General features: G+C 35.4%; 2 protein-coding genes across 3 annotated transcripts; one reads left to right on the top strand and one right to left on the bottom strand.

Moving 5' to 3' along the window:
• Positions 1–104: 104 nt before the first annotated feature.
• LOC124946168 (COP9 signalosome complex subunit 6a-like) lies at positions 105–4,258 on the bottom strand. The gene is made up of 9 exons (XM_047486738.1): positions 3,891–4,258; positions 3,715–3,803; positions 2,854–2,947; positions 1,926–1,987; positions 1,763–1,841; positions 1,531–1,623; positions 793–893; positions 643–698; positions 105–478 (listed from the first exon to the last, which is right to left on the bottom strand). Exons 1-9 carry the CDS (start codon positions 4,177–4,179, stop codon positions 394–396), a joined length of 948 nt encoding a protein of 315 aa, XP_047342694.1. The 5' UTR covers positions 4,180–4,258; the 3' UTR covers positions 105–393.
• A 217-nt stretch (positions 4,259–4,475) lies between these two features.
• On the top strand, positions 4,476–13,134 carry LOC124945241 (ribosome-binding ATPase YchF). Of its 2 annotated transcripts, XM_047485637.1 has the most exons (11): positions 4,476–4,844; positions 5,452–5,640; positions 5,771–5,824; positions 6,011–6,121; positions 11,263–11,325; positions 11,423–11,677; positions 11,793–11,939; positions 12,053–12,080; positions 12,290–12,360; positions 12,596–12,655; positions 12,748–13,134. In XM_047485637.1, the coding sequence occupies exons 1-11, from the start codon at positions 4,626–4,628 to the stop codon at positions 12,814–12,816; spliced, it is 1,266 nt and encodes a 421-aa protein (XP_047341593.1). In that variant the 5' UTR covers positions 4,476–4,625; the 3' UTR covers positions 12,817–13,134. The 2 variants fall into 2 exon arrangements, with proteins under 2 accessions (XP_047341593.1, XP_047341594.1); XM_047485638.1 differs by lacking the exon at positions 6,011–6,121.
• Positions 13,135–18,475: the final 5,341 nt, after the last annotated feature.

The raw sequence follows: 18,475 nt of genomic DNA, 5'->3' as shown, positions 1-18,475 counted from the left end.
ATTGTTGTGCTACTGATGTAAATCAATAATTGGATCAATTTTCAAAATTATAATAAGCATGCATGCAAAAAGATAAGATGGGGGCATCATGATCTTACTAACTGACTAACTAACTCTATTGTCTTTAGTTACTAAAATAACTTTTACAATCCTCACACCCCAATAATAAAGATGGATGAGATGAGAAAAACGTGTCAGTCACAATGGACTATCAATAATCCTCTTCCTCATGCATATCATCATTCATGTAACCCTTCTCTCCTCCACTCCAACTCAAAAGTGGATTGTAATAACAATATTAATAATGATTCATAGAAATGTCATCTTGTCATCTTGTCTTGCCACACACACAAGTATGAACAAGAATCAATTATTATTATTATTATTAAGCTTTCAGAAAAAAGCCGTACGTCCACCCCCCCTTCTACTGTGCCTGTCATATGTAGTGTTCAATTTGTCCACCAGCTCATTCATCGTACTGCCATCCACCCCCAAACAAGGAACAACATACAAGGGATTGATTGTCAGTCAATATCACAGAGTCTTAAAACCCCAAAACCATTTGAATAACAGAGAGAAGAAGATAGCATTCGATGTATTTTTCTTATAAAATAAAAATAAAAACCAAAATTAAATTCATACCTTGAACAGTTTGTTAACATGGCCAGGTAAGCAACCAACAAGGTGTCATTATATTCCTGCAATAGACAACAACATTGTGATCTGACATGCCAGAATAGTGATGAGAAAAGTAAATCAAATATATTTCTCTGACATGATCAAGTGCCTTACCATTAGGAAGTCATCCTGAAATTTCTCTGACTCGATTGCTGGTAATCTTCTCAAAAGACTGGATACTTGTCTAAGCAATGAGTTCTCGCAAGGAATATCACCTGCATGTCGGACAAAAAAAGAGGCACTGTTATGAGATATATCAGGCTACCCCCACCCACCCACCCCAAGTTGTGACTTGAGAGAACTGGTAATAAGCAAGGATATATCTGATACACGGGGAAAGGATAATAGGGCTAATGCACTAAGGTGGATGTTACAGTTACTAGTAGTTAATTGAATAAAGACGGAAAGTACGGTAACAGTTATTAGTGACAGAATAAAGCAAAAACAGTTGGGTCTGACAGGAAGTGATTCAGACGGAAAAAACAGTTAAGGCTAAGCACTCAAATATCAGTTAAGGCAAACTACTATTGATCAATTTGTTAAACTTTTCGGTTAATTCCTATTCTCTCTCATTCTCATTGTATTCACCTAACAGTTAGGGTTCTATCTCCCTCCATTAATTCTTCACTACTCATCTCAATATAATTCTTTTATCTTTTATCTTTTATGTTCAAGATTTATACCTAATTCTACTTCAAGGTATATTAATATCCCCTACTAAGAAGTTCTAGACATAATAAGCAATCACTTTTTGGGGGACTTTGTATGTCTCACATATTTTCCCTGGTTTCTATGTTGTCTTGCCCAGATCAATCTTTACCTCTTAGTCAAAAGAGTAGGAGATACCAATACCTTTCTGCATAGCAACGAGATAGTGGTGAAGCACTCTGATTCTGCTATTCAGCATCTTGATGGCACTGTGTATTCCAGTGAGGTTGGCAGCCACTTCCAAAAAAAATTAAAAAAATTAAAGATAGTGGTCTCTATATCTCATTATATGACACCCCCATATAAAGAAATGTCTCTTCCATAACACATTATTCATGATCACTTGAAAGGGAGGAAAAAACAATATAGAGCTCACATTGGGTTGCAGCAGAACCCCCATCAGAGGGTTTAAGATGGGCAACATGATCAACAGATATACGTTCTGCTTCTACAGTCTATTCAGCAATGAGAAGTGACTTCGTGACAATACTTTCATACAATAACGAATAAGTGAGAAAATCAAGTAAAAGCAAGATTACCTCGATGGTATAACTTGATCTTACAAAAATAAGTTGTGGATTTCCATCAATAACGTGCAACTCTAAGCGTTGAATTTTTTTCCCATGCCATCCAGAAGGCAAGTTACATCAGAAGCGTAAGAAAACAGGAGATAAAAAGGAACAGATCCCATAGCAACCACAATATGTTAAGAAAAAAGTACAATTAAGTAACCATGTTGTAAAATCATGATTCTTTCCTAGTTCTACAAATGCGTAATCATGCAAAAGGAAAATGGATCGAATGAAATAGGATCATAAATGCTTAATCTACATAAATTACAACAGAAAACTTCAGTTTTGAGTTTCATGTTCCCTCCAACTTCATTAACAAATGAAAAATCTACTAATTCAGCATTTGAAACATTTAGTAGCCAGAGGAAGAAAGCAAGTAATCGCACCCTGGCTGATGTTTTATTTATCTTTACAGGAATAGTGAAAACTGAAAACTATATTTCAAAATAACTCAAGAAGGATGCAAAAAAAAAAAGCATTGGTTCAGGAATATGCATTTGAATGGTGAGATTACCCATTATTGCAAGGAAGATAACAGTCATTAGTTAATGACAACAGAATGGCTTGCTGCAATACTATGTTCATTAAGGTGTGAGAATAACAAATAGGTAAGAGTATGCATAAGTTTGCAATGTAACAACATTTCCAGTTGGCATAAACAAATTGAGATTACTATTTTATGAGGTTTGACACTGAAAGAAAAGCATGAAACTGCATTAGAGCAAAACAAAATTTGTCTCACATGTTGAGGAGTACTACTACTTATTGGCAAGTCCGGCTATCAGTACATCAACGGATACAAAAAATGCTAATAGAAAACCGATTAATGAGATTGTACATTCCATATCTGAAAATGATATATATGGGATGTATCAAACCAGTCTAGGACACTCACCACTTTCATAGATAGTCACTGGGAGATCCTTTTGTGTGTGATTGATGGAAGGATTGAGAAGGACATACACTGGACTCTCATTGATATCCATCAACTGTCAAAATGAAGCATCTATTAAAATATTCAATGGAATAAATGCAGTAAAGAAGAAATAGACCATGGCACAAAATAAGAAAGCATTACAAGAAAGAAGATAAAAACTGCAAGAGCAGTGTATCATTTCCAATATATTAACATGGCTAAAAAAATTGTAACATGGATGTGGTAAAGTACTGGCCAGCAAGTTGCAAAACCCAAAAAATAAGTGGTGGCAAGAATAAACTCAAATAACTAGTGATTTCAGTCCCTGTATTGTCAGTCCAGTTCTTCAATGACTCCACCCATAGCTTCCTAGGGCTTGGCTAACCTTCCTTTTTGTCCATCTATTGGGAGACATAACCTTCCTAGGGCTTGGCTATTATATCCAGCACTGAAATCTACTCGATATAAGGTGAAGCCAAATTTACTCAAACACTCAAATCCACGTGACCAAGATTTTATAATTCAGCAAATGCACTCAATTTTGGTAGAAAAAATATCTGCAGTTACCAAAAAAAGTATACAACGCATACTAGGGTTTGTCATGGATAAAAGTGATCGTATAGCTAGTTCCAACTATGCTAGTCATGTACTGTGGGCCAATTAGCCTACGAGATACCAAAGCTACATAACACTGTGTAATTTGCACATTCGCAAAGAAGGGGCAAGCAAATAAGAAAAAGGAAATGATGACCAGATGAGGCAGAAAACATAATAGTTGCAATAATGGATGGAGCATAAAGAAAGATCAAATTCCATATGTTGAGTGGATCTAAAACTTACGGCTTTATGAATATGCATATCGGACTCTTGAACCTCATTCCCAGTAGAATACCATCCAAGTATATAGAAATTGGGGAAGACTTTCTTATCTGGACCAAACATAAAAATGGCATACTTGAGGATGATTGACATACATTCATCAAGGTTACATAATATAAGTATGAGAGAACACATACAGAGCTCTTGCTTTTTCTCCAAGAAGGATCGGTCCAATGCGTGGGTGGAAGGATCAAAGAGAAGCTCAAAGCTGTTGAAGATCTCGACAGTCCTTCCTCTCTGGACACCGATGACGCAACCAAAGACCCTAGGTGGAGTAGACTGAGACGGAGAAGCAACCTCGACGGCGTTAATGGCTGCAAGCGAGGGGTGTGATTGGCACTTCAATCTGGTGTAGTGATCAGATATATTAAGTATCACCAAAGGATGGAGCTTGAATGTAAGTCCGCTGCTTGAGGACGATGACATTCTCTCTCTCTCTGCGGCGGCGATTGATCAGAAAGAAAGTCCTTCCTGCCCCCGATGGATGATACTATGTATGTAGGTAGGTAGGTACGGTAGAAGAAGAAAAGGGGTTCTTTCTCATCTTATTTATTATTAGGTTTGTTCTAGGTTTTTAAAAAAATTAAATTTATATTTAATTTAGACTTTTTTTTCTTTCTTTTTTTAATAAAAATTATTATATTTTAGAATTTTAGGCACCTTGAAACAACAACAATAATAATAATAATAATAATTATTATTTTTAGAACCTTTCTTATCATCATCGATCGGCTGCTGCTGGAAGGCAACAACAACAAGAGCGGCGGTGGAGGAGACTGCTGCCATTTTCATTTTCCAGTCCCAGTTGAACAAGTCCAACTGCCCAAACGACGCGGCAACCTGCTCTCTACTCTACTCTACTCCTGTTGCAAATGGCCAGAGCTACATGCCATCACCTCATTCCTTCATTGGCTCTTCAATTCAAATCCTCTTCCTTTTTGCAGAACCCCACCTTACCTTGGCGGAACATCGCACAAACCTCCTACTTCCTTGCCTCCAGGAGACGCAACTCCACAAAAATAAGCATGAGCCTCAAAGCCGGAATCGTCGGCCTTCCCAACGTCGGAAAATCAACTCTCTTTAATGCCGTTGTAAGTTCAACTTCTTGCCCCTATTCCCTCCCTCTCTCTCTTTAGCCCATCATGTTGCCAATTAAAAAATATGCATTTTTCTAGAATATCACCTCGAGATGATTCTTAAAAAAGTACCATTTGTAGAATTCACATTTCAGAAAGTTACTATCATCTGCCAGGATAAATTTGTATGGAGAAATTTCATCACTCAATCAATGGAACACCTGTTTTGAGAACATGAACCAGCAGTAACACGATTTACACGATCCTGTCTAGGAAAATAAGTTTACAGTTTCTCTTGCCTGGGATGATGATGGAATCTTTTGGTTCTTATGAGGCCAGTTTTTATTGGTTGTTTGTGGAGATATAGGTATAAAACAAACATACTGGAGACTGAAAATTTGGAAGCACACTAATTCTTAATGTTTCATTTTGTGCTCATGGATAAATTATTTCTCTCTAGTCATGCTGGATACCTTGTCTTCAAATTGGTGTTAAATTTATTTAATCTATTGATGATGATCAATGATATTAACCACACTGTTCAAAGAGCCTTTCAAACTGTTCAAATTGTCCCCAGGAAAAGTCACTTCCTTTCCTTTCTCAAGATATGCTATTATTGCAGGTCGAAAATGGTAAAGCCCAAGCTGCTAACTTCCCTTTTTGTACAATAGAGCCAAATGTGGGGATAGTTGCTGTACCAGATCCTCGTCTCCATGTGCTATCTGATCTTAGTAAATCTCAAAGAGCAGTTCCAGCTTCCATAGAATTTGTAGATATTGCAGGCCTTGTGAAAGGGGCTAGTAAGGGGGAGGTTCGATTCCTGATTTAATTTAGTGGTGATGATTTCTTTCTCATAAAAACACACTTTAGGTCTGGTGTGCTTTTACTTTGTTTTATTTGGTTAACCTAGACGCTCTTTACTAAAGGTCTCTTTGTTGCAGGGTTTGGGAAATAAGTTCTTATCACATATTCGTGAAGTGGACTCCATACTTCAGGTCTTTCTATAGTTAAATCTACATTTTTTTTTTGAAATCCTTTGTCCTAGACTTTGAAAGAATTGTTGGCATTAATGAAGCTATAATTATTCTTATGTTCACAATTGTTTGATTGTTATCCATAGTCCATTTGCTCGCATCTTTATTATGTTCTACTTTCTTTTATTTTTATTTTTTATGTTTCAGGTTGTAAGGTGTTTTGAAGATAATGACATAGTTCATGTGAGCGGCATTGTTGATCCAAAGTCAGATGTTGATGTTATCAACTTAGAGTTGATCTTTTCAGATCTGGATCAGGTATACTGTTAGATTTGGTTTTGCATCATCAGCTTCAGATACTAACAGATGGAAGGGTTAAAGGAAATTGGATAGGGCTGATCAAAAGTTGATCATGTCTTGTTATAATTGCCGGCCTTTATAATAATCACCCTGACTTCTGAATCTCTTATTTATATTCAGGACACATAACTTTGTTTACTATATGAACATCATGAGCTAAGGAAGAATGGAGTTGATTGCTCTAATGAATTTGTTTTGCTCTCGTCCTGCCTCTCTGTTTTATTTATTATGGAATTTTGAAGATTCTGGATCCTTTAGGAGAGCTTATGAAGTGCGTCTAAATAGTTCAGATGTCATTGAGATTCTAATCATTAGTTAAAACTTATCTAAACTTAAGTTTATAATTCAAAATTGTAAACAAGTTTTGGTTTTAAGTCGAAAAGAGATCTCATTCTAAAAAATGAATAAACTAGAATAACCATACCTTTATTTTCCACTTACACGATTCCATAACATTGTTTTGCCATTTCTGATTTGCCTCCAATCATTATAATGGAGTTTATATTGATGAAGTTCTATTATAATCGCCTTCAATCATTATAATGGAGTTTATATTGATGGTTTTTCAAAAGCTGGAGGGGGCTTAGACAAGAATATCCTTTATCACCCCCACCTTTTCACGGTGTCATGGAAGGATTGTCAAAGTTGTTTGAGAGAGCCATCAATGCTAGCCTTTTCAAGGGGGTTAATATGGGAACAACGAGAATGTCCAACTGCATATCTCACTTACTTTTTTGTCAATGACACATTTTGTCTTACTAAGTGTACAAAGAAAAACCTCAATTCTCTTCGAAAAAACCTTATTCTTATTGAGGCGTGCTCATGGTTGAAGATTAATAAAGAAAAGTCTAAGCTTTTTTTCATTGGTAATGTTCCTAACACTCAGTCAGTTGTCGGCATTCTGGGGTTTAAATCTGGTTTTCTCCTATCGAAGTATCTCGTCACCAAATTCAGTTGCAAGGAGATTTGGAATCCTATCTCGAGAAAATGAGGATCAGACTGACTCTTTGGATGAACAAACTTCTCTCTAAAGGCGGCATGTTGATTCTCATAAAGAATTCTCTCGCCACAATCCTAACATTCAATATGTCCCTCTTTCCTATCCCTACCTCAGTGCCCAACAAAATGGACACAAAACCATTAGAAATTTCCTTTGGTGAGATGAGACACAACGAAGGTTGACGTTGTTGATGGCGGGCTCAGAATCAAAGACTTTTCCTTTATTAACACTTCGCTACTTTGTTAATGGTGGTGGAGGTTTCTCAACGACAATGCAAGCCTATGTAAGAAAGCAATCATCGCCAAGTACGGACTTCGAGACAACGAATGAATGTCTCTTTCTGGGAGAAAGTTTAGGGGTAGAATCTCTGGGGTTGTATCACTAAAACATTGGAGAAGTTTCACTCCCTTCTCATTTTCTTCTCATTTTCTCGGTGGGCAATGGTAAGAAAATCAATTTTTGGAATGATCAGTGACACCCTAGCGGAAAATTGTCAGACTCCTTCCGTGACCTTTTTAAAATCTCTAGTAAGAATGAAGATAGTTGTTTTCGTCTCACAACTAATCAAATTGTTTGGAGAATCCCCTTAACTATATGACTTTCTATCGAAGAGGAGGGGAGACTCTTCTCGTGGATACTCTTATCCATGTTTCGATTCACCTGGAGACCGACGACAAGTTTTTTCTGACCGGTTCTCTTGATTTCAAGACTAGTTACATTTAGGGCAAATTATCTAGGTGATCCTCCAATTACCCAGATCGCTTATTTTTAGCCCTCAAATTATTTTTAAAACAAATCGCCCCTCAAACTTTTAGAAGGTCACCAATGACTCTTCTGTCAATTTTTCCGTTAAAACAACGACTCTAACTAAAGGCCTCTAACTATTATGATTGTTGACTTTTAGCCCTATAAGTTAGATGTTATAAGATCATAAAATGTAAACGCTTATTAAATCAAAAGCCCTAATTAGATAACGGTAGTGAATTCCAATTCAACAGACAAACAAAACAAAATTACCTTTTCTTTTTCTTTAGAGTTGCCTCAGCTTGTACTACAACTTCAAGCTTTGACTGGAGCTCTTTAACCAACTTTAATTCCGAATTCCCATAATCAAAGCCCTTTTCATCTGTATAAGAAGAACTCATTCATATTTTCATAGTCATCGGATTACCTTCCTTCTATACAAGCAAGGTTTCAAGTCTTTCCAATCGGTCCTGTAGATTTAAATATAAGAATGTTGTTGTCTTCTTCACAACTTAAAGTAATATAATGAAATCTAAGCATGTAATCGGAAAGAGGAGCAAATTATAAGACACACAAAAAAAGTGGCAATCATATGACAGGAAATACATAGGACCTGCAACAATGGAGAAGCCATCATGACATCAAACAGAGACAAATGAAATCACGTGTTTGAAATGGAAGAACGGGGCAAAGACTTAGGTAACCCTATTTAGATTATTGTCGGGTCAAAAATCAACAATTATAATAGTTGAACGGCTATTAGTTAGAGCCTTTATTTTTAACGAAAAAAAATGATAGAAGGGCCATTGGTGACCCGTTTTTAAAGTTTGAGGGATGATTTGTTTTAAAAAATAATTTTATGGCTAAAAAGTAAGCGATCAGAGTAATTTTCCCTTATATTTACCACATTGTCACTCCCAAATACCCATCCCAGTTTATGTGGAAAACAAAAATTCCATCAAGAACCTCATTCTTTGGCTGAGAATCTATCAACGGATGAGTCTTTGACATCTAACATATTGAAAAAGAAAGGAATTTATCTAGCTAGTAGGTGCAATATTTGTTTGAAGAACGAAGAACTAATTGATTAAATTCTTCTCATTGCGACCTTGCGAAGAGCATGTGGACTCTTCTACAGAACCTCCTTCATTTTTAGTGGGATACATCAACAATTGTCGCTGACTTTGGCTTAAATGGATTAACTGGAGTTCTAGCAACAACATTAACGACGGAAACAAAATTCCGTCATCATGTGATGAACGATATGGAAAGAAAGAAATAGAATAGTTTTTTAAAAGAAAAAATTTGGGTACGACCGTCTCAAATGATTAATGTTACACGTTCGTTTCAATTCGGAAAAGGGAGTTGTACGGGATAAGAATTTTTTATTTACGTTGTTTTTTATTTGTTGCTTTGTTTTTCCCTCCCATTTGTAACGTTTGAACGCATTTTGCACTTCTTTTAATTAAAGGTTGATCTTTTTAAAAAATTATGTATATTCAGTTTATTTTTTTTGAAAAATGTTACATAGGGCGCAAGATGCATTCAAACGTTACAAAGGAGGAGAGAAAAGAAAAGAAAAAAGTAAGAATTTTGATTGTCAATAAGATCGAAAATTCTCATCCCATTACAAGCCAACAACCACCTGTATATTCAGTTTCTATTGTGATATAGTCTTCTTAGGTTAATTGATGTTTTAAAATAGGGGCAAATAATAGATATGGCTAATTTAATTTGATTTGCATATTTCATTCAATTTAATTTGATTGGTAACCTTGTAAACATTTGTGTCATAAATTAGCCACACTTTGTATGTGTCTGTGAGGAGTCTAGAAGATATTCAAACAAATAATAAAGGAACAGTTAAAGATACAACAATAGTGGAAGGGAGAAGACTTTAAATCAACAAAGGAGAGATTGATACAATCAAAACTACTACTATTATTCTAACTATATAGGGCATTGGTATAACTTTTACAAGCTACACAACCTGTTATTTAGTTACATGATTGTCAATTACAACTACCTTTTCGCTAGCTTCAGTCTAATGCATGCTAGTTTGTAGCTCTTATGATATGTCTCCTTGTATTATTTGTGGCATGACCTCCCCCTTAAGTTCTCTTGTATACGAGATAATGTTAGTTGCTGGTCTTACACCCCTACTCGTAGAAAATCTTCCATGGAAGTTGAGTTAGAGGATGAATGGGTGTCGTGAAACCACTTTGTGATTCCAAACCAACTTCTTCCATTCTCTGATTCAAATTTTGTCCCATTTTTTTTGTCATAGAAGAGCTCCATCGGCATTCATCATGGCAACCTTGATTTCTATCTATCTTCAAAGTTTCAGTCGACGTTTCTTTCTTCATTTCTATCTAGCTTCAAAGTTTCAGTTGATGTTTCTTCCCTCTTTAGTCTATCTGATAAGGGGTTCTATTTTCCCTAAAGAATATAGCAACAGTATCCTTAAGACATCTAGCATTTTGGATATTTCTGAATATTTTATATGGCTGAGACGAAAGTGTTCATACCATGGATCATACTAGAATGTTAAGTTGTGTTCGAGACTCTACATCTTGCAACCTAGCCCACCTATAGAGAATGTTTTAGGTTATTCAACTTTTCTTTCAAGCAAACGTGCTGAAATAATGTTGAATCATTGTAGACTACATCCCATTTTTTTTTGTATTTAGCTAAACTACTTTGAACCTTTTTTTTTTTTTGAAAATGTCAACATTTATTAAAAAGAGCACAAAATGCGTTCAAACGTTAACTTCCGAACCCTATTTATCAATGAAACCACTACTTATTTCCATTGTGACACTTGTCAATTTGAAAAACACACTCGATCCTTTCAACCAAACATGACATGCCCTCTAAACCATTCTCATTAATTCATAGCAACGTGGTGACCCGCCTACACTAACTTTTGAAATGGTAAACGATGGTTTGTGATCTTTATCGGCACACTCGCTCACTTGGCTCTTCCTAATGAAGGAAAAATCTGAAGTTTGTCAAATCTTCAAATATTTATCCGTTTTAATCCAAACCAATTTCAAGCCTTCAAAACCGATAACAGGCGTGAATTCTTCTCTTCCAACCTCGGCGACTTCCAACCGATCCGTTTTAAGGGCACAATTCATCTAAGCTCTTGTGTTGATATTGCCGAACAAATAATAAGCCATGTCACAGTGTTTGTATTTATTAGAAGTAGTCTTTGTGATAACTATGTTAATACACATGGTAAATAATCCCTCATGTATTGGAATCACTTTCTTGGTAGATAGAAACTTACAACTATACAAGTTTCTATAAGTTCAGCTGATAGCAGTAATTTATTTCTTGTACAAAAATGCAGATTGAGAAAAGAATGGAGAAACTCAAGAAAGGAAAAGTCAAAGATTCACCGTCAAAAGTAAAGGTAAATTCACACCAAACTTCCAAAGTGCTTCAGTGATTCAACCTCACGAATTCATCATTGATTAGGTTTCTGAATGTGTTATCTTAACTAATTTCAGGAAGAAGCTGAAAGGGCAGCCCTCGAAAGAATTCAGGCAGCTCTAATGGATGGAAAGCCAGCACGATCAGTAGTATTAACAGATATTGAGAAGGATGCTATAAAGCATCTTTACTTATTAACTATGAAACATGTTATATATGTGGCCAATGTGGCAGAATCTGATCTAGCTGAGGCGGAAAGAAATCCTTATGTCCAAAATTTGATGAGCCTTGCATCTGAGTTGCAGTCTGGGATGGTTACAATTTCGGCACAGGTATGGTGATGTCCTTGAGCAGTAAATACTTCATTAGAAACATTTGAATGGTGTAACTATATCAGTAATTGTTAAGTGACAAATAAAATGAAGTACAGTGAGATAATAATGACAGGTTGAATCAGAGCTTTCTGAACTTCCACTTGAAGAAAGAACAGAATATTTGAAGTCACTTGGTGTCAATGAAAGTGGCCTTGGTAATCTTATTAGAACAACATATTCCCTCCTAGGACTTCGTACTTATTTTACATCTGGTGAGAAGGTGAAGTAACTCAGAAATGCTTTTCTCCTGAAGTTTATTTTGAATGCGCCATCTTGCCTGTGAATATTTGTTGCAAATTAAGTTCTATAAGTTTTTCTTATGTTTGTTTGCAGGAAACAAAAGCATGGACTATACTTGCAGGTTAGCTTCCAATTGAATTTTTCTTTTCAACTGATTGAAACTCTGTTGTTTAGTCAAATTGTTTTTTTTTTCCAGATTCCTTTGCTGTTAATTGGTTCTAGTTGAGATTGTGGATCCAGTATTAGTATTGCTTACAAACATTTATCATTTTCTGCGATAACGATTTCACTGTTGTGATATTATTGATGGAAGAATTCATTTCCTTTCAGGAATGACTGCTCCTCAAGCTGCTGGTGTAATTCACTCTGACTTTGAAAAGGGTTTCATTAGGGCAGAAACGGTGAGTGAGAAAGCTATAATTCATTCTGGATGTTAACTTAATTGTCGCTCTGAGTGAAATAACCATAACATGACTTAGCTGATAGCAACAGTATTTGGCTATCCAAGATCATTCCTTTGGGAGGCATACTTTAAATTATTCTCTTATATGGCTTCAACAGTGTCTTTCTTGACTTGTCTGAATGTTGTGTCAAACTTGTACTGTCCGATAATTGTGTGGGTTTACTTATCTATAGGTTGCCTATGATGATTTTGTTAAGTCAGGCTCATTTGCGGCGGCTAGGGAGAAAGGACTGGTGAGTATACATACTCTTAGATTTGCACGATCTTCTAAGAGCTGCAATAAATGGTTTAGATGAGTTATTTGATGAGATTTCCGTAACTGCAGTTGAAATCGGAGGGGAAAGATTACATTGTACAAGAAGGGGATGTAATGCTGTTCCGATTCAATGTCTAATCAGAAGTTGGAAGTAATCAACATTTAAGTTTGCTCTCCCCCCATCAAAAAAGATGAAAAATAGGAAAAACTTTGGAGCACCATGGATGCTTTTTAGAACAATATTATGATTTGGGGCTTTAGAATTACAATTTTGATTATAAGTGCGACAATAGTGGTTCTTTTGCCATGTTGAATCCACGAATGACATGCCAAAAGAAAAGATGGATTTTGGAAAATGAAGTATGTCTTTAGCTTTTTTTTGTTGTTTATCTACATGAAGTTAACATTATTTAAATGCCTAAGCCTAGGATGGATATTTAATTTTTATGATGTTTCTTTCCCCTTCCAATAAAAATAAAAATAAAGTGAGTTTATTTCTGCTACATTTAGTGAGGGTTATGCCTAACTAAAGGTAGTAGTCTTATTTGAGAGTTGATATTTCTTACAAAATTATCACATTAACAACATTTTTTTTCACGGAAATGAAAGATAGATTGAGTATCCCATGATGGACGGATTCTGATACCAGAAACTAGCTAAATAGGAGTGTTCCCTTATTTTCCTTGAAAATGTATCCATAATTATAGGTAGTGTTGCAAAATGACAAGACAGGAACATGAAAAATCATTCGTATAATAATAACATATTATACCAATAATAATAACATATTATACCAGTGTCATATTCATTACAAACAAGATTGCAGTAAGTTTTAACAAAACTAATTCTCAAGCGATGACTAATTTTAGAAAGTTATGAAGGAAGCTGTACGCGTTTAAAAACGTTTGCCCCAAAAATGATTTTCTTGACTTTTAAGAAATAAATATAACATTGTAGACACTCATTTTTCACACCTAATTTTATAGTTTATGCTTTTCATAAATCTGAGTCTATAAAATTTTCTCGAATTCATTTACGGACTCATTGCATGATTTATATTAAAGACGATTATTTTTAGAACAATTGAGTTTTTGAAAATAATTGATTTTGGATTCCTAAATAAAGTTAAGGTAGTAATTTGTCTATGTTACAACACTTAGAGAAGTTATTATACTTAAAATATTCAAGGTTTTATTTAATTAATTACCTTGGGTATTTATAAAAAATAAAAATTAAAAAAATTATTTACAAAATATATATTAGCGTTTTATAATTTTTATAAAATTTCGTTAGGTATATTTTGTTTTCTTTTAATTAGATTAGTTAGATTAGATTTTGCAATTTGATTAAGTTAGTTAGTATTTTATTATAATTATAATTGTTCGTTAGAAATATGAATAATTAATAATAATACAATTGCTTTTTTTTTAATTGTTTGTTTTAATTTTATTTCTTTTGTAGGATAAAGGGAAATGGGTCAATCCAAGATCCACATGCAAGATCCAGATCAGATTTGTGAATAGAGATAGGAAGATCCAAATCAAAGACAAATCAACCCAAAGTAAGGCCAAGGAAAGGATCCAATTGACGGATCCGACCGGTCACCCGACTAATGGACCGACCCATGCCCAAGATTCGACCCATGAAATCAAATGTTAAAAGAGTTAGGTGAAGGCAACGGTCATCTTCTTGATGGTGACAACCACAAATCTTGAAATGACGATTCTATCATGTGCGGTCAAAAGAAAATAAAAGAAGTTGCTAAAAAAGAGGAGGAAGTGGCAAAAGAGAAAGTTTCGAAGAAAAGATTGAAGACTTGGTTATTTTTTAAATTAAAATGACCAAGTAATACATCATTATTAAATAAAGATTAAATCTCATTGGATTGAAAACTTGATTTAGTGACATGTCAAGTGGAGATTACTCCATTATTTTAAACATTTGTAAATGTTTAAAATAGTTTTCTTTCCAACGGTCAATTGTTAAATGGGCCTTTGGGCCCTAGGGTTTCATAGCTTTGCCTATAAATACCCCTCTTAACACCCTAGCAAAGGGACTTCAACTTTGGACCTTCACCTTCACCTTTCTATCTCTAGGCTGCTTGAAAATTCTAAGCAAACACCACTCGTTAAGTTGGTCACAAGATTTGCTTAGGAAATCTTAGATTAAATATCACCCTTAACATCAAAAGAGCAGCCCTATTGTAAGCTCTTTTGTCTTTTTTTTTCTTCTTGAATTTGAATTTCAATCTTTTTTTTTTTGCTTTTCTTTTTTTTTTAATTCCATATATTGTTTCTTTAAGCTTTCTATTTTGATAGGTGTTTATGATTTTTACTTTTCTTGTTGTAAATATGTAATCTAAATAAAAAAAACTTAATGTATATAAAGGTCATTGACCTAAAAAAATTTTAAAACCAAAACCAAAGCAAAGAAGCAATCTGCTTTTATTTTATTTTATTTTTTATTTTTATTTTATTTTATTTATTTTATAATCCTTAACATTAAGATGTATGGTAGGATCCAAAATGTCTAAAATGTAAAGTATAATAATATTTTTTTTAAGGGTTAAAATTGTTAAAGTAGAGACTGTTTTTTAACAGGCATGTGAGACATAGCGCCAAAAGTCCGTTTTCACGTGTAACCAAGCACCGAACCTTTAAAGAATTTCTTTTTCAAAGGCGTTATTGTTTTACATGCCAAATAATTTATTTTCCTAGTTTTATAAAAATTTAGGTGGCGACTCTTTGGTCACAAACTGGTTTTTAAACAATTCACCAATTTGATTTTATTTCAATTTTGTTTAAGAGATTTTTATATGTTATATTTATTTCTTAAAAGTCAAGAAAATCATTTTTGGGGCAAACGTTTTTAAACGCGTACAGTTTTCTGGCGACTCTACTGGGGACATTTTGATGCTTAACTTGAAAAAACAATTTTGGCCAATTTAAAAAATATATTTTACACTTTAATGTTATTCCCCGGGAAAAAATAATTTGTTTTCTTAATGTGCATGAGCTCTGGGGCTCCGATGTGAAGATAGTATAAGGTATACGTCATTGGACGAAGCCTATACATCTATATTTTATGTGCTAAGGGTAGTCAATGTAAATGACACCCTCAACCCTATGCCTTGAAGGCTTTTGTGTGATTTGAGAGTTGAGAAAAAACAACAGGAAAAAACCCGGATTAACCCTCTCTTCTTTTTAAATATCCCCTACTATTGAAAATGAGGGATTTTGAAATAGTGGTGAGGGAGATGTCCAATTGAGAGCTCCCCTTACATCGAGAGATCCCTTTTGGGATAGTATCCTTGTCGGTGGAACAACTCTCTCTTAAGCCATTTCCAACTTTAGAACAAAAATCCAAAAAGCCAATTCTACCAAGCCGTTGCCTCGTCTCGTCCTGTCGAGCAACAAAGCCACGTCACGAAGCCCTTTACTTGACTACTATATATGATAAATACATGTATGCATATAGATATTTCTAGGCGCTCAGTTTATCCATTCAAAGTTTTAAAATGTCTTGAAACATGTGAACAATTTCGAAATTTTGAGGCTAAACTTAATAGTTTTAAAAGAGTAAAATCGAGGAAACCTAGAAAAGCTAAAAGAAAAATCTAATGTAACTCGTTTTCTTTCTTTGTGTCTTTACTACTCAGATTCTAAGCGCAAGATCTAATCAAGAATGACGCGTGAGACACAAAGACGATCAAGAAAGACGAAAAGACTTGAAGATTCGAAGACTTAGACTAGATTTCTTTATGCTTGAAATGTAAATCTCTTTATGAAGATACATTAGCGACTTTGTAACGAAAGGATGAGGGGTGTTTGCTTTCTTTTCTTATTTTATTTTATGACTTGAGTTTGTGATTTTATCCATGACACTTAGGATTTTAATAAAATAACTCTCTTATTTTACTCATCCTTTTCTACATGTTATACATTGTGAATGGGTAAATTGAGCGTCTATTGCGTGTTAGGGATTATGTGCATACGAGCAACGCATTGCTTGTTTTACTTAATAAAGGGTTTCGAACTGACTTTGTTTTCTTGAACACAACATACTCATATTCATCATCATTTACATTGACTAACCCACCAAGAAAGTTCAATGAGTCAGTTCATCTAAAGCTAGACGATCTTCGTGATACACTGATACAATAGGGGCAACAACTTGAAGACCTCACAACAGAAGTCGAAACTTATGCGACAATCGAACCCCTTAATCCGAAAAGCTTGCGAGAAGAAAGAGAAAGGGTAAGCAAGGCATTCATGGACGGTTGGAAAGATGCAGAAAGGCCTATTCAAAACAAGAGCCATGCAAGCACGTCAAACTCAAGGACAAAATGATCATCAAGAGAACTCATTTCTCCTAAACAAAGTCAACAATCATCACAAACAAGGAGTTCCACTACTACTCCACCTCGTAGAAAATTTGACGACTTGGGGATGTCAATGTTGAAGGCCTTAAGGAACTTGTTGCAGAAGAAGTTGATTCAAACGTTAACACCAGAATCTGGGATAAAAGTAATGAGCAAGTTCGCAAATGAGTGGTGCGGATATCACTAGACTAGAGGGAATTCCACTAATTATTGTTTCACTCTCAAACAAAAGATTCAAAATCTGATCGACGCTAAGATCATCCCAATACCTAAGGTTAACCGGTGAAGCAGAAGCTCCGAAGAATGAAGGCAGACATCGTGGACAATATCAAGGAGGAAGTTCAGAAACAACTCGACGCATGATTCCTTGAAGTGGTAGATTACCCAGAATGGATCGCCAATGTAGTCCCAGTCATAAAGAAAGATGGAAAGATCCGAGTGTGTGTAGACTATCAGGATCTCAACAAAGCAAGCCCTAAAGACAACTTTCCACTACCACACATCGACGTGCTAGTGGATCATGCAGCAGGCCATCAACTCCTATCATTCATGGACGGATTCTCAGGTTACAACCAAGTACTGATGGCTCCTGAAGACAAGGAGAAGACAACGTTCATCACAGAAGTCAGAACATTTTGTTATCGAGTCATGCCTTTCGGGCTGAAGAACGCAGGAGCAACGTATCAACGAGCTGCCACGATGATTTTTCACGATATGATCCACAAGGAGGTAGAAGTCTATGTCGATGATATGATTGTCAAATCAAAAGATCGAGAAGGGCACATCTAAAATCTTGACAAATTCTTACAACACATCAGGAAGTTCCAACTTAGGCTCAACCCGAAGAAGTGCACAATTGGAGTGATAGTAGGAAAAATGTTAGGCTTCTTAATTACACAAAGAGGAATTGAGGTTGATCCGAGCAAGATAGAAGCGATCACGGCAATGCGACCTCCACGAAGCGAGAAAGAAGTGCGAGGCTTTCTAGGAAAGATCCAGTATATAAGTCGATTCATAAACAAGTTGACTATGACATGTGATCCTTTGTTTAAACTTTTAAGGAAAAATGAAAGATTCGTTTGGGATGATGCTTGTCAGAAAGCATTCGAGAAGATAAAGGGATACCTCAAGAATCCTCCCATTCTTATGCCGCCAAGACCAGGCATACCGCTAATCCTATACTTAACAGTCACGGAAAACGCAATGGGTAGTCTACTAGCCCAAGAAAACGAGGAAAAGATGGAAGGCGCAGTCTACTACATAAGCAAGCGCATGACGGGCTACGAACTTAATTACTCGCCAGTAGAAAAGGTGTGTTGGGCTCTAGCTTGGGTCACTAAGAGGCTAAGGCATTACATGCAAGCCCACACAGTCAAGTTAGTATCAAGACTCGATCCAATTCGTCATTTATTCCAG

This window comes from Impatiens glandulifera, chromosome 7 (genome assembly GCF_907164915.1).
Source record: "Impatiens glandulifera chromosome 7, dImpGla2.1, whole genome shotgun sequence".
Lineage (NCBI taxonomy): Eukaryota > Viridiplantae > Streptophyta > Magnoliopsida > Ericales > Balsaminaceae > Impatiens > Impatiens glandulifera.
This window is presented reverse-complemented; position numbering and strand designations above follow the sequence as displayed.